This window comes from Heloderma suspectum, chromosome 6 (genome assembly GCF_057233095.1).
Source record: "Heloderma suspectum isolate Gila_16-S chromosome 6, 16-S_ref, whole genome shotgun sequence".
NCBI lineage: Eukaryota > Metazoa > Chordata > Lepidosauria > Squamata > Helodermatidae > Heloderma > Heloderma suspectum.
Genome location: NC_139463.1, coordinates 102,953,163 through 102,969,450, shown reverse-complemented (window position 1 = coordinate 102,969,450; position 16,288 = coordinate 102,953,163). Strand labels below are relative to the sequence as shown.

Below are 16,288 nucleotides of genomic sequence, written 5' to 3'. Positions count from 1 at the left end.
ATTCCTGCTAGTGTGGCCGATGGTGCTGGCAGAGGGCTTGCCCTTGGCAAGGAGCCCTTGTGCTGAGATGCACTGGGCCTCTCCAAGGGGTCAGTCTCAGGGGAGGGGAAAGCAAGGGCACTGCAGGGCACCGCTGGGGAGGGAGGCAAGTCTGCCTCTTGCCCTTTGTGGCCCTGGCTTCTTGGGAGAACAGCAGGGGCTCCTCCCAACCACCCTCTTTCCCCGCTCGCCTCTTGCAGTCTTTACTTCGCTCCATAGAATCGGGGCGCCACTGAGGGCCAAGCCAGCCCCTGCCTGCCCGGCCCCACCCCCCATTTGCATAGCACCGCCTTGGGAGCCCCTGCTTAGCCAGGTTAGCAGCAGGAGCTACTATAGTGTGGCAGAAAGAGAGAGAACACTGGGAACCGTCCACGGTGTCTACAGATTCCTCTCTCCGATTGATATCCTGCTGCCATCCCATAAAATGCTTAGGCCGGGTGTCCAACTCATTGTATATGCACAATCTAAGGTGCACATAAAACCATATGCTGATGTGAGTTTCATGCTGCAGTACTACACAGGATGCAACACGGCTGATGTAAACTCACTACTTCAAATTCAGGAGCCTGAAGCTTTGGCCTTCCAAATGGGTTCCCCAATGGGAAGACATTACAGCACTTTCTAAACAGCTGGAGGCTACTAGGGCAGGTCTCTCAGCCTGTGTGAGCAAAGTACAGGGGAGAAGCAGTGGATGGAGGGTTAAGCATCAGTCCCTGCTCCCCTCCTCTCCAAATCATAGCCTTCCAAGCTGCTTTTTAGAAATTCAGTGGAAACATCTAGAATAGGGATGGGCAGAAGGGGTGGGCAGTTGTTACCTGCTCTGCACTCAGATGTTTTGGACTACAACTCCTAGCATTCTGACCATTGCCCATGCTGGCAGGGGCTTCTGGGAGTTAAGTCCAAAACATCTGGGGATCTACCTTCTGGCCACCCCTGATCTAGGGCAGGGGTGGGCAATTTGTGACCCTTCAGATGTTTTGGCCTACAGCTCCCATGAGCCCTCACCATTGACTATGATGGCTAGGGCTGATGGGGGATATAGGCCAAAACATCTGGAGGCCACAAGTTGCCCACCCCTAACTTCATGGCTGCAGTGCCTCTCTACTGGGAAACATGGCAGTTTCAGGGGTGGGGGAGTTGCCCCCCTCCCAGGATCTTGAAAGGAAGGCACAGAAATGCCAGCTGAGCTCAGGGAAAGGAATCGTATTTCCAGGACCAGCATTAAGGGTAGGCATGGTCAGGCACCTGCCAAGGGCCCACACCCCAGCAGGGGCCTCCTGGAGTTCCTTCTCCTCCTCACCACTGCAACCTGCTTGTTCACCTACCTCTTGCTCTGGCCCAGATAAGAGGAGCTATAGATAGCACTTCCTGCTTGCTCCTTGGTTCTCTGTCTGGCAAGCAAGCAAGCAGGCAGTAGCAATGAGAAGGGAATAGCAGCTGGTGACAATGGTGGTGAGGTGAACTCACTGAGGGAGGGGGCCCATTGAGGGTGTCTTGCCTAAGGGCCTGCAAAAACCTGAAGCCAGCACTGGGCTGGAGCTGTGTAAACTAAGCATAAAAAAATTTAAATAGCCTATATTCTGCAGTCCCAATAAACCATGCAAATTTGCATACATTGCCTTATATCTGCATAACTTTCCTTTGTGCTAGCCACGGGGTGGAGCAAGGAGCTACGAGAATCCCAAAGTTCAACCCCACTCCTGCCTTCTGAGACCTTGCCAAGCAGTGCCCACATTTTTCTTCCTGTTCAGCTTTGTGGTCATCAGGACCAGAAATGTGCATGTGTTTTGTTTGTTTTTTTAAAAGGAAGCTGAGAGATTCTAAGGAAGCCGAGTTTTCACCCAGCACCATCTTTTCCCAACCTGGGCAGAATCTACACATAGCAGTGATACCATTGTCATAACTATTGGTGCCCATTCGTGTCATGTGTACCAACAGTTATGATAACGGTGTAACTGCTGTGTGTAAATTCAGCCCTGGTGCCATCTATATGTGTTGGGACTACAACCGCCATCATCTCTGGCCCTGGGAATTATGAGAGTTGTAGTCCAATGCAATGGGAGGGCATTAAACTGGGGAAGGCTCTTATACTGTTTCTCTGCACTCCCCCAGAATGGTGGTACACCTGCAGCCCCTACACGATTGAGCTTAGTGTTGGTTGGAGCTGGGGCACTGGCCCAATGGAACCCTTAAGGGGCTGCACAAGTCGGCAGAGCTGGTGAGTGGGGCCACCACATACACACACACACACACACTACAGAACACTACAGCAAGGGTGGATGACACATGCCCCATGGGCCACATTCCCCAAATTGTGGGGCACCGTGAAAAACATGTATTTTAAAATGGCATCCGTAGCACTATGGGGCACCAAAAGTGTCAAGTTTAGCTTGTTTGCAAGTGAACGTTGACACTTTTGCTGCTCTGTAGGGCTATGGGCACCATTTTTTCCCTTATAAAAATATTTCTTTTTCTGGGGTACCCCGCAGACTGTGGCCTCGGGTGACGGACAAAAATGAAGTCCTGAAGTCGACTGCTCTGCACTGTGCTGGAGTGCTGAATCTCTTTCAGCCCAAGGGCTGAATTCCATTTCAGAGAAGCTCTCAGGGGGCTGAAATCCATGGAGCGCATGGCCAAAGGCAAAACCGTTGGGGCCAAACATACCAGCATATTTGAGCATAAAGCTCTTCCTGCCAGTAACTAAGCCCTAGGAGAGGCATTTCAACCTTTTAGAACCGGGGAGCACTGAAGAGAAGGCAAGATACCACCAAACAATCGGTGGTTGGGAGAAAGGGGGTGGGATCAGAGGAAGGAGGTGTGGCTATAGGACCCTAGAGCACCAGACTGGAATCCCAGGAGGGTCGGATGTGACCCTCACCCTGAGGTTTGGCACCCCTGGTCTAGAGAGTGCCATTTCTGAGCAGAGGCAGGCTAGTTCGAGACAGAAGGCAGGCCCATGGCAGCAACCTGGCTCCTAGTAAAGACTGACTGTGGTGGTGGAGGGAAAGGGGAGGGAGTGAAAAAAAAATCTCACCTCAGGTATCTTAGTCAGCGCTGGATTCCTTGGGTTTTGCATCCCAAAATGCATTGTGTGGCACTGCCTCAGGGGAGCTCCACAACAAAGGGAAGGTTGGGTCATCGCTAACAACAGTGGAAAAAAGGATGTGGTGAAGACGCAGCCCCGACACATCACTTCCTGAGCACGCCCTAGAGGCTGGGAGCTCACGGAAGGGCACTTCCTGCGATCGGTCTCATCTATACAGGTACACAGCCATCTAGAGAGGCAGCTGCCACTTCAGTGCCGAAAGAGAGATTGTGGCTGTACAATATGCTGCCCATGCGCCTCACGTCCCAGAGAAAGAATGGGGAAAAAAGAACTTCACAGGAGAAAAATACACAGCATAAATTTATTTCAGCTACCATGGAGCACAATTAAATTAGGGGGGGAATTATTACAGCCAAGACAGTTCAAGTTTTCAGGTTGTTGATTGGGGGGGGGGGGTGTTTTTGTTTTTTTCTTTTTCAGGGAGGGGGGAAATATTTACACACACACACACACGTGCGCACGCTCAGGATTCAAACGAGTATATAAAAACTGCTGTGAACATAAATTAATAAAGGAAACTGACAACAAAACAAACACAAAAATGAAACACCCACCAGCAAAAATATGAATAAAAAACACACACCAGGAAAACATTCAAACAAATTAATAACAAAAAATTAGTGTATAATAACAAAAAATAACCATTAGGAGAAAAGAGGTAGATTTCTTTTGAAGGGGCATGAAAATAATAGAGGGATAAACATTTAATAAGGGAATGCTAAGAAGAATGGGGAAATTTGTCTGGCTGTGGGGTGAGGGGTGTCTGAAGACAGGGTGGTGGGGAGAGAATGCTTTCAGGTATTCCACTGGCAGAATAAAGGCCTAAGTGTCAATCCTATCCATGTTTATACAGAAAAAAGACCTACCATTCCCAGCATGTTCCAGGCTGGGGCATGCTGGGAATGGTAGGCCTTTTTTCTGTCTAAACATGCACAGGATTGCACCTTAACTGAATGAAAACCCAACAGTGCTTTTTTTTAAGGGCCACCTTGGGAGATGGCAAATTTGAGCAGAAAAGTGGCGATGGGTTTGCCCTCCTCAGCCAGTTTTCTCCCTGCAGTTCTACGGAAGGGGGAGGTATTTCGGAGCACAAAAGCAGTGGTCAAGGAAAGTGTTACACACCCCACCACACAAAGTTCAGATTGCCACCTCCCACAGTGGTTTTCGCTGTTGCTATTCAATTTAGTTCTCTTTTACGGTTGTAAGGACTGGCAGAAAATACAACCTGAGCAATTGTGGAGGAGGGAACAAACATTTAGCTGGGAGGGGCCGTGGCTCAGTGGCAGAACCCGCGCTTGGCATGCAGGAAGTCCCAGGTTCGATCCCTGGCATCTCCAGGTACGGCTGGAAAACCTCCTGCCTGAAATGCTGGAGAGCTGCTGCCAGTCAACGTCGACAATACTGAGCTAGGTGGACCAGTGGTCTGTTTCAGTTTAAGGCAGCTTCCTATGTTCCTAACGTGTCTGGTCACTGAGGCTGAATGCATATAGGCCCAGAAATTGGGCTCCTCCCCCACCCTCACAAGTCTCCTTTTGCAGCATCTAGGGGAACTAGGAAAAGCTACCATTCATTTGGGTGAGGGTGTCTTGTGGAGAGGAGACACACAGAGCCAAGGGAGGAAGAGGGGCATTAATTGATTCTAAGACTTAAAGTGGGGAGATGGGAGGTTGTGTTGGATGGACCAGAAAGAAATGGTCGGAATGAATTTTCATGAAAGCAAACTCTCTTCACTCCAAAGTTGCTACCCTTTGTGGATGGCAAGACGCAACCCCACACACAGGATTATGGAGGAAAGGATATCTCAGGGAAATGAGGGAAAATACAGCCGTGACAGGAAACAGTGCAGATTGGGGGGGGGGGGTAATGTGAATGAGAAGAGTAGCACAAGAAGGATACCTACAACCTAAAGGGTTTTCCAGTGCAGACCAGTAAAGGTGGAGGGGAAAAGACATCCATCAATGCAAAAACAATCCCTTCCCAACCCTCCCCCCCACAAATATTAACAATAAAAAAGACACAGACATTTCCCCACCCCAAATGTCTGTCCATGAGTCAAAATATTCAAGAGTGCAGGATTAAGAAGAGTGGCTCTCTTTTTCTTCTTTTCGCCTTTTTCTCCGTCTCCCATCAAGGAGGCCGCCTCATGTGCTCTTCCCTCTTTCCCTCCTCCTTCCGTTTTCCCCCCATCAGTCCAACGGGTACCTTCATCTCTCTTCCTTTTTGGAGACTTTGGAGGAGTGCCACGCTGTGGAACTGTCAAGGAGGAGAGAGCGGGAAAACAGTTTTAAAACCACGCCTCCACAGACATAGCGAGAAAGCCACTGATAAAATGGCAGAAATTTTCAGGCTGTGAGGAATTCCAGCTGCGCAACCAGGGAGCAGCATCTCGCACTCACCGGATGAAGGTTTTGAAGGCAGCCGACTGGGGGTTGATACAAAGTGGGACCCGTTTCCCCCGCTGCTGGTCCAAGATAAATCTGTGCACCAGTTCTGAAAAAGAAGGGGGCCTTTCAATCCTTCCACTCTTCGGTTACACAGTTCCCCCATTTTTCTATCCTTCTCACCCTGCCCACCTCCATCCCATGGTATTTTCTTCCCTCATCTTCAGCTTTTATTCCTATTTGGGAGGGCTGTTTAATAGGCTGGTTTGGACAATCTTAGACCTACATGAAGTGGGAGAGGGAGATTTTACCCCTTCCTACCCTTTGAAGACATCTTGGAAATTTCTGGAATGCAGCTGCTTAGGCTCCTAACTGGGGCCAACTGAAGAGAACACACCGTGCCAGTTTTGAAATGGCTTTGCAGCCATTTGGTCTGTTTCTGAGCTGTGGTGCTTACCTTTTGAGCCCCACAAGCCTAGGCACCTGGGCACCCAAAAGGCCGCCTTTTCCCACACGTACCTTCCGTAGCTCAGTGGTACAGCACCTGCTTTGCAGGCAGAAGGTCCCAGGTTCAATCTCTGGCATCTCCAGGTAGGGTGAGGGAAGAATCCTGCCTCAAACCCTGGAGAACCACTGCCAGTCAGTATCGACAATACTGGGTTAGATGGACGTGTGACTCAGTATAAGTCAGCTTCCTGTGTTCCTATGTCAGAGGCCTTTCTCCTCAGGTGACTTCTGAAGGGACGCGGGCGGCGGACGGCAGCTGGTGAGAGAGCCTATTTGGCTCTAGTGCCTTGTCTCCGGAACACTCTCTCCCCAGGAAAGTTCACCTGGTGCCTACTCATGTGTTCTTCCAGACAAAAGCCTTTTTTGTATTTTCTCAGGCCTTTTAAAACAGTAACTGAATTCAGTTTTACTCTGCCCCTGTGATGCTGTTTTATTGCCTCTGCTGTTTTAACCCTGTTATTTGTTCTTGTAGTTTTAATTCTATGAAAAGTTTATTTTATTTTTAAATAAAGTTAAAAAATAAAGGCAACAAAAAGGCACACATGATAAAACAAGAGCACACATAATAGAAGACCAGACGTGCGGTTCTCTCTGTGCTGACTCCAAGGGGTTGGGGGAGTCGGATCTCCAACTCTCCCTTCCAAGGTCGGAGTGCTGTCTCCAGCCTTGGAGGGCATAACCTGAGCCATTCTGTGGTCTCTGGGACGCTCGCCCAGGGACCACAGGATTGCTCTCTTAGAGATTTTATTGTATTATAAGGGTGGATGCATGATAAAATTAATAAAAAATAAAGTACCACCACCTTTGCCAGTACTAAATAATAATCCTGTGCGTATTTCCTTGGAAGTAAGTCCTACTGTCTCCAGTGGGGGTTTACCCCCTAGGAAGTGTGTTTAGGACTGCAGCATCCATTGAGTATCCATCACTATAGTATATACTGGTAGGACGCACTAAACAGGAAGCTGCTAAGAAGATCTAAGACAATCCCCCATGGGGTTACTTTAACCTGAATTTGTAGGCTGAAATTTGTCACTGCTCTTGCTTTCAACCTGCTCATTTTATCTGTGTGTGTTTTCTGTTTTTTTTAATAAATTATGTGTATTTTATTTTTATTGCATTTTCTTATGTTGTAGTTGCATGTCTTTCCTTGCATTGCAACTGCATGTTTTCTCATCATCAACTGCATCAGGTGCTTGGCGCAGGAAGGCGGGACAGACATGTCAATTAATAAATCAAGAAGTAAATTGAGAGTGGAGCCATTTGAGCTCCCAGAGGTCCCTGCAAGGAGCTCCGGTTAGGACAAGGTCGGCTACCTTTGACCTGCCAGACGGAGGTGAGGTTCTTCTCATAAGAGCCATCAAACTTGGGATCAGCCCGGGGCTCAAAGTCACTGGTGTAGACACGGCCCGAGGAGACGGAAAAGCAACAGGTGCACATGCAGGTGTGGTATCGCAGCCGGCCCTCGTCCAAGTAGGGGTGAGACAGCGCGTCCTTGGCGGAGATCCGTTTGGCCTGCAGGCAAGAGGAGGAGGTTCAGACTCACACCAGGTGAGAAACAAGTGCTCTGGCTCAGCGTACATGGACACCGTAGGGCTGTCATCCACAGCAGAGGCTGGTGGCTCCAATGTCAGTGGAGTGGTGAATCTGCTCCAGGTTGTAGTCAGATCTCTAAAGGAGCCAGCCGAGGTTCACCGCCCCACTGACATCAGAGCCACCAGCCTCCATTGGTCACCCAGTTAAAGGAACCTCAGTCAATAGGTTTTAGGCCATAATCCTATATTTATTTACAACTTCTGTATACCACTCCACATCTGGACAGATTCCAGAGCAATACAAAATAGGGTAAAAGGATAAACCACCATGTTAAAATAGGGTGAACAATACAAAATAGGGTAAAAGGATAAACCACCATGTTAAAATAATTACTATTTTTAAAAAGAAACTGAATTCTGATAAAACCATGGCTGGTCAATCAAGGAAGGTTTTCTGAAATAAATACTTATTCAGGCGGTGCCGGAAACAGCACAATGTTGGTGTCTGCCTGACCTCCAAAGGCAAGGAGTTCCATAGGAATGGGGCCACCACACTGAAGGCTCATGACCAAGTGCCACTGAACTCAGTGGGACCAAGTGTGTGTGTTCAAAGGGGATTCCCAGCCTACTAAACAAACTCACAAATGTTAATTGCCTTCAGTTAACCTAAGAGGCTAGCAGTCTGTGTTTCCACACAGACAGAGCTGGGGGAGGGGGGATGGAGCTGAGGCATGGGTTTCTCTTCCTCCAGAACCAGCACAGAAATCAAGCAGAATGGCTGAGGAGGAATGAAGAAAGATCCACCTCTCCTCTCTCAGTGCACTCACTCCCCTGCATGAAATCCCTGGTCACCTACACTGACAAGGCAAGCTGTTAAAGACAAGGCTGGCTTCCTCGTAAGTGTGTTTACAGTTGCAGCTTTAGTTGATTCATTAAATCTACATACGTATGCAAATGAATACAGCAGTACTTCTGGAAGGGGAAAAAAGCAAACTTTCCTTGTTTTTAGAAGGAAAGTCAGAACAGCCTTAGAGGAGGCATTTATTTCCAGCAGCTTTTCCCAGCCTAATGCCCTCCAGATGTGTTAGACTGTAGGAATGATGGGAGTTCTAGTCCAACATATCTGAAGGACACCAGGTTGGGGAAGGTTGGTCTGATATTTCAACAACGAGGAGAGAACAGAAATGGGAGAATGGATATTTGCAAAAGACACCTGTTTGGTTCAAATAAAAAGTTGACTCCTGTCACCAGAATTTGAAGAAATGCACCACAAAAGCACAAAAGCATTCAGGTGAGGGTTCAAAGATCTGAAACTTGAATTCACATGCAAACCTGAGACTTGAAAAGCAAACTTGGTTCACCAATACTCATCTAAGCTCTGCTCTCGATTCAAATGCAAAGCGTCTTGTTCTAAAATTATACCATATTACAAAATTATACTAACAGCCATCTTAAAATGGTACTTTTCTTGAGGATTAAATCTCAATTAGTTAACAAAGCCTTCCCCAAACTGGTGTCCTCCTGCAATACCCATTACCCCTAGCCAGCATGACCACTGACCATGCTGGCTGGGGCTGATGGGCACTGTAGTCCAACACATTGGGGGAGCATTTTGGGGAAGACTTGAGTTAAAGTCATACTAAAGAAGCCTGTACTGAAGTTGAGTTTCTGAGGCTCAGGTCTGCCTGAGTGACGGCCTGGCTGTTAGCCACAGAGGGTTGTGGTGCCCATGGGTGCCATATTGGCAATCCAAGCCCCTGCCACTGCGGTTTCTCGTTAGGTGGATTCTTGGGGCGGTTGACAAGTCACCCAGAACCCATGGGCTGTTTTAGGGTTGCAGGTAGCTTTCCAACCACTCCAGCAACCCACCCTCGCTGGGTTCGCACGCAATGAGAAGCTACGGTGCACCCCACTGCACCCCAAATACTTAAAATGATGGTGGCCACCACAATGAGAAGCCCCTCAGGAAATTCACCCACGGCAGCTTCTCATTATGTGCAAATGGGAGTTAGAACACAAAGGCTATGCATGTACCTTGTGGTACACTGTGCAATTATGGAATGGCAGAATACACACAGCTCTATCCTCAAGGTGAGGGTGGGTGGGGGGCTCCATTATCTCTAAAACTGTCTGTTAGGCCACCTTCAGCAGAGGCAGAGCAGTGGCCAGACATTGTGTAATTAATTTTTTTAAGACATTTTCAATTATTTTATTACTTTTATAATCCACCTTTCCTGCAAGGCGCTCAAGGTAGCAATACACAGCGGTGCAGAAACTCAGGCCCAGGGAGCCAAATCCGGCCCTCCCAAGATCCCAGTTTGGCCCTCCAGGGTTCTCCAGATGGCCACGCCACCTTCCTCTAACCCCACCACCTTTCCCTCAATCACCAATCGTTTGATGGTTTGACGTGTTTTGCGCAGTTTTTTCCACATTCTAAAAGGCTGAGATGCCTCTGCTAAGGCAGAGTTTACCGGCTTGTAGTTGCCACGCAGGATGTGGGCCCGGGCCCCCTTACTGGCAGTGAGAGCTTCAAGCTAAAATATGCTGGTATTTTGGGACCTGCCCCCCTTGGCCTTTGCCCCCCCCCCCCGAAAGTGGCCCCTGAGAACTTTTCTGAAACTGAATTTGGCCCTCGGGATGAAAGCAGTTCTCCACCCCGCAGTACACAGACGTCCCCCTCTATTTTCTCCTCAGAACAACCTTGTGAGATGTGCCTTCCCAAGAGACAACGACAAGCCTAAGGCCTTCCCAAGAGACATTGTCAACTCACTGGGTCAAAGACCAACATCCGGCAGAGCAAGTGGACGGCCTCGTGGGTGGCTTCTCCTGAGAGCATGTAGAGGACCGACAGCGACGGCTGGAGAAAGACAGGCGGGAATGGTTGAGCGGGAGGTGGGGGAGCAGGAGGCGCCATTCTCCCCCTCTTTCACCTTCTGCAGCTCCAACTGTACTCACCGGCTTGTGGTTGCCACGCAGGATGTGGGCCCGAGCCCCCTCACAGGCCGAATGGAGGGCGGCCACAGGCGGAGTCCCCAGGAGATCCGTGATCAGGTCCAGCTGCCATCCCCCCGTCAGGGTGAAGCAACAACCCAGAGGGCAGGGGAGCGATGGAAGGAGCAGGAATATAGGAAAGAAAGACATTCACTGCCCACTCCGGCCTCTTCCCAGAGCTCAAGGCCTCTTCTGAGGCCTGCCTTTATTTATTTTATTTATTTGAAATATTTCTTGGCCACCTTTCAGGGCAGAAGCCCTCCCAAGGCACCTTACAGCGATAAAAACACAACCGAGAGGCAGATCTTTTTTTTTTATTATTACACACGCCTCCACCACACGGCTGTTATTTGACTTGAGGCAGGGTGTGTACGTCAAGGAAACAGCAAGTGGGGGAGGCGCTTACAGGTCATAGTTGCTCCCCACCCACTCTGCTGTTGGCCCCACGCACAGATGGAATCCCCCCTCCCCCAGGCCTTTCCCGTTTTGTAATTTGCTCCTCGGGCTGGAAAAGATTCCCCACCCCTGTTGCAGAATTACAACCAATGATAATGGTCAAATGCTCTTTGGTATCATCTGGTGGACACACATACACACACAATTGGTTCTCTCACTACAGATACCTGCTGAATAGGACTCTGGGCCTGGAAAAGGATACGCCTGCCGAGGAGTTCAGCAAAGATACACCCAACGGACCAGATATCAATTGGACGTCCGTAGTGCCTGGTACCCATCAGGATCTCGGGGGCCCGGTAATACTGAGTTACCACCTCTTGAGTCATGTGCTGGGACTCATCTGGCTCCTCTACCCGGGCCAAACCAAAGTCACAGATCTGAAGGAAAGATGAGGGATGTGTAAAACACGGGAGGTATCTAGAACGAGTAAAGTCATAGAGATCTGCCCCCAATTCTCCTCCGACCACACTCTGCTATGCGCTGCCCCCCGCTGGAATGAAAATGTTCCCTTGATGCCACATGTTATCTCGGTTTCGTTTTTTAAATGGGAGACATTGGGGTTCAAGCCAAGCAGGAAGTCACACCCTTTGACCTGGAAGAATTGTCTTCCTGATCCCAGCTGTGGGGCAGAGGGGAGGTAGGTTTTGTCATTCACTGATCAGTAAGGTACAGAAAGGTAATTTCTGGGTACGCCATAACCCCTCTTCAGCAATGCTTTATATCAGGGGTGGGGAACTGGGGGCCGAATTCAGTTTTGGAGAAGCTCTGGGGGGCCACGTTCCAATGGTGGGCAGGGCCAAAGGCAAAGGGGGCAGGGCCAAAAATACCAGCCTATTTTAGCTTAAAGCTCTTACTGCCAGTCACTGAGCCTTAGGAGAGGCATTGCAACCTTTAAGAATGGGGGGAAAATGGCACATAAGCTGGGAAACCACCAAATGATTGGTGGTTGGGGGAAAGGGGTGTGGCCATCTGGGGAACCCAGGAGGGTCGGATTGGGAACTCAAGCCTGAAGTCCCCCACCCCTGCTTTATATGTTCCACACCTGAGCTCTGACACTGGATACTCTTTCAAGGGCCAAGTTCCAGTGGGCTCTGGCCCAGATCGTCCTGCTTGCCTTATTTTGCACCAAAACGAGAGCAGTATCTCCCAGTGAAATGCTGCCCCCTGCCTGGATGTGTGCCAATGTGTATAGCGGTGCTTCATTTGAACAGTTTATCCCTGCAGCATGATTTATGGTTTATGCAGAGCAAAGCACATCATAATCTTTACCTCCCTTGTCCTCAGGACAATCAGCTTATGAGACAGGTTGATTATTACTGTTATTTTGCGCGGGGGGGGGGGGGGGGCGGAGACGAAATCAGCGACTCGTTGGAAGCTGCCCAATGAATCCCCTGCAGAGGAGGAACTCGAGCAAAAGTCTTACAGAAATTATCAACCACACGAAGAAGAAAAACAGGAGTGAAGAGAACAAACATACCAAGCAATTTAAGATGCAATCCTATGTATGTTTAGACAGAAAAAAGCCCTACAACTCTCAGCATCCCCCAGCCAGCCATGGACTTTTTTTCTGTCTAAACATGAGCCTATAGTCACTCTACCTGGATGGCTCAAATGTTTTAATAAAAAAGAAAAGAAGTCACTCAATGTCTTATAGCGGCCTTCTCCCAACCTGGTACCCTCCAGATGCACTGGACAACAACGCCCATCATTCCCAGCCAGCATGGCCATTTGGTGGTGATGGAGACAAACTGCACCCTAGAGGGTCCGCCACTGGCTCTGAGGCTGAATTACCTTCAGGACACAGTTGCTGTTTACCAGCAAATTCCCAGGTTTGATGTCCCGGTGGAGAACACCGGCAGAGTGCAAATATTTCAGCCCTGGTGAAGAGAGGAGAAGGAAAGTTAAAGACGTCTCAAAACTCAATTGGAAGAAATGGATGGAACAAACACCTAGGGCTGCAATGTGTAATAGATTAATCAGTCTGGTCTTTTAAAAAGATATATTTTTAACGCAGGGACTTAAAAAAAACTACAGATGGCCAGCCCCTTCTTAAAAGAGGCATCCCCCCTCCTTCTCTCACTCCCTCTCACAGGAGTCAATTTAACCAATAGATTAATCAACTAAAACTCATACCATTAATCAACTACAATTCTTTTATCGGGTTGCAGCTCTGCGGAAAACAATTCAGAGCAGGGAGAAAGGGATGGGAAGACAAGGGAAATGAATGAGGCATGATAGAACAAGCTTGAGAAAGAAGAGAGGAACAAGGAAACATAGTGGAGGGACAGGGGAAAATAGGAAAACAAGTTAAAAGAAGAGAGAATCATGAAGGAGAGGAGAACATGTAAGAAGATGGAAAAAAACATTCCAAGGATGGGAAACTCAAAGAAGGATTGGAGAGCATGCCATTATAGAATTAGAGGGGTTCTACGAGGCCATCAAGTCCACACCTCTCCTTGCCGGAAATCCAGAGGTAGAAAACCCCCAACAGATGTCTGTCTAGTCCCTGCTTGAAGATCTTCACCAAGGGGGAAGAGCCCAATACCCCTCTAGGTAATCTGCCAATCACGCTTACTGTCAAGAAGTTTCTCCTAATGTTCAACCAAAATCTACTCTCCTATAACTTAAGCCCATTAGGTCTAGTGCTGCCTTCTGGAGCAGCAGAAAGCAAATCTTTGCCCTCTTCTATGTGACAGCCCTTCAGGTATCTGAAGAGCGCTATCATGCTGCTACTCACTCTTCCCTTCTCCAGGCTAAACATACCCAGTGCCTCCAACCTTTCCTCACAGGACATGTTTTCCATTCCTCTGACCACTTTCGTTGCACGCCTCTGAACCTGTTCCAATTTCTCTATATCCTTCTTGAAGTGCAGCGCCCAGACCTGGACACAGGACTCCATAGGAGGTCAGACCAGCACAGAATAAAGTGGAATTATTACTTTCCATGACACCAAAATTATGTTGCTGTTAATGCAGCCTAAAAGCGCATTAGCTGAGCCTTTGCTAACTTCGTGCCCCCCAGATGTGTTGGACTGCAATCCCATCATCCCCAAAATGGCCATGCTGGCTGGGAATGATGGGAGTTGCAGTCCAACACATCTGGAGGACACCAGGGTGGAGAAGGCTGTGTTAGCCCTTTTTGCAGCTGCCTCACACTGCAGATTCATGTTGCAATCCCAGCATCCTTTTCACATGTACTGCTGCCAAGCCAGGTATTCCCCATCCTATAACTGTGCATTTGATTCCCACCCACCCCCAGCTACCATGCAGAACTTTGACTTAATTCGGAGCAACTCTCCTATAAGGAAAGGTCACGGCATTTCCAAGTTACACTTACCCCTGAGGATCTGATACAGAAAGACCTTGATGTGATCAGCGCTGAGTGGTTGTGGAGACACGATGACTTTGTGAAGGTCACTTTGCATCAACTCAGTGATGACGTAACTGATGGGCATCGTCAAGGAGGATGAAGGGAGATGAAGCAGAGAATGTAGGTATCTGAGCGCCCAGCCCGTCCCAGTGTAAGCAAAACGAAACATTGGTTCTCCACTGTTTAGTAGTTGAACCAACTGCTTCCAGCAAAATCAGAAAAGGCAGAAACAGAGAACACGTAAAAGCATGGAGACAAAATAAAGAGAATGTGAAACCATAGATGGACCATGGTGTAGATCAAACAGAGACAGAGGACGGGAAAAGAATTTGCAAAATGAAATAATTTGTTAAGACAACTGGGACAGCAAAAGAGGCTAGTGTGGGTAAGAAGAGACCAAGAATAAAAACTGAGAAAAAGGGGAGAAAGAAAGAAGAATTAAAGGAAGTTTTAATTGCAGGGGACAAATAGACCGCATTAACGGCAGAAGGAAGTAAAAGAAGAAGACAGAGCTGGTAAAGGAATAGCATATATTTTCATGATAAAAATCAAAGAAAAGATAGAAAACGGGAGATGAGGAGTAATGGGAAAACAACACATAAAAGATGATGCAGGGAATGGAATGGAGATTTAGCCGAGGAGAACACACAAGAAGCTGTGAAAGAATTGTGTGAGAAGGCAGAAAAAACTGAAGAAAGCTTGTCAGAAACAGTAAATGAAAGAAACTAAACGCAGATGGGAAATAAAAAGAAACACAAAACAACTGTAGAAGTGGGGGGGAAATCCCATAACAAACAAAACACCAGAAAATTAAACAAGCAGTAAGAAAAAATAAATGAGCGAAAAAGTAATAGGGGAAAAATAATTGAAAAGAAATGCTAGCAAAGTATAGAGAGGGAGAAATGATAAGCAAAGGAATAATGGAAAATACATCAGCTACAGGCCCCACTGAGCAGTATGTGGGATGAAGGATACATCTCCTCAAAACAGTCAATTTGTGGAGGCTGGAGAATGTCCAGCGCTGAGAGGACCTGCGGGGAGAAAGGAAGAGCGCTCACAAGGAAAACACTTTCCTCATCTCCAGTCACAGATAGATGGCATGAGATATCTACATATTTGCACTGCAACACTGACAGCGCAATGCTACACATGTCTTCTCAAAAGTAAACCCAATTGAGTTCAATGGGACTCCTCCCAAGTACATGTGCATAAGATTGCAACCTAAACCGGTTTAGAAGTTATAGGTCCCCAATATCCACCTCCACATCCACCAGGCTGGCCCATTTATACTGGCACCTGAGGGAAAAAAACCCAAAGCGCCACTCCCCCCAGCTCCCATCAACAACAACAATAATAATAAATTAAATAACTAACAATTTGCTGGCTATTAATGATACCAAAAATCAGACGATTGAGGCAGCTACCTCACTCTGCCTAACACCAGGGCCAGCCCTGTGACCACACACAAATACCAGCGACAACGTGAGGAAATCCTCTTCAGGACTTGGCCAAGGGAGCATTAAATGTGGTTAAACCTCAATGGCCCATCCTGCCCTAAGTGCACAGATTCATGCCCTACCTCCACTGATCAACTAGGCCTGCACATTGCTGGGAGCCCGACCAGGGGATGCTGTGGTGATAGGCCCCCCACAAAACCTTGCACCCCATATATACCCACGTTGTCATGCTTGAAGTAACAGAGCATTCTCAACTCTCTGAAGACCCGTTTGCAAGAGACCAAGTTCTGGAAAACATTGGGCATCTTTTTGAGTGCAACTCGCGAGCCGTCCCGGGGATCTGTCACCGACCTGTGGACAAAAATATGGCACCAAATTACAATTCACTGCTCCCTGCATCCCACTGACCCTCTAGCCTCCTCCTTCCCTGCTTCCGATTTCATCCTCTCT

General features: G+C 48.1%; 1 protein-coding gene across 2 annotated transcripts in view; it reads right to left on the bottom strand.

Moving 5' to 3' along the window:
• Positions 1-3,427: 3,427 nt before the first annotated feature.
• The window catches only part of LOC146342188 (serine/threonine-protein kinase NLK2-like), a 15,177-nt gene continuing 2,316 nt past the window's right edge, over positions 3,428-16,288 (bottom strand). Inside the window, exons 2-12 of one of the 2 annotated variants that reach the window (XR_014783921.1) lie at positions 16,060-16,189; positions 15,357-15,412; positions 14,349-14,455; positions 12,804-12,889; positions 11,180-11,389; positions 10,521-10,622; positions 10,336-10,422; positions 7,347-7,545; positions 5,542-5,635; positions 4,707-5,398; positions 3,428-4,007 (exon numbers count right to left, since the gene is read on the bottom strand). Coding sequence is in view for 1 of the 2 variants with exons in the window: in XM_084805837.1 (XP_084661963.1) it covers positions 5,350-5,398; positions 5,542-5,635; positions 7,347-7,545; positions 10,336-10,422; positions 10,521-10,622; positions 11,180-11,389; positions 12,804-12,889; positions 14,349-14,455; positions 15,357-15,412; positions 16,060-16,189 (1,120 nt within the window). In the remaining variant the exon portion in view is untranslated. Of the gene's footprint in view, positions 5,399-5,541; positions 5,636-7,346; positions 7,546-10,335; positions 10,423-10,520; positions 10,623-11,179; positions 11,390-12,803; positions 12,890-14,348; positions 14,456-15,356; positions 15,413-16,059; positions 16,190-16,288 lie in introns of both variants that reach the window. The other variant, XM_084805837.1, reaches the window with a different exon arrangement.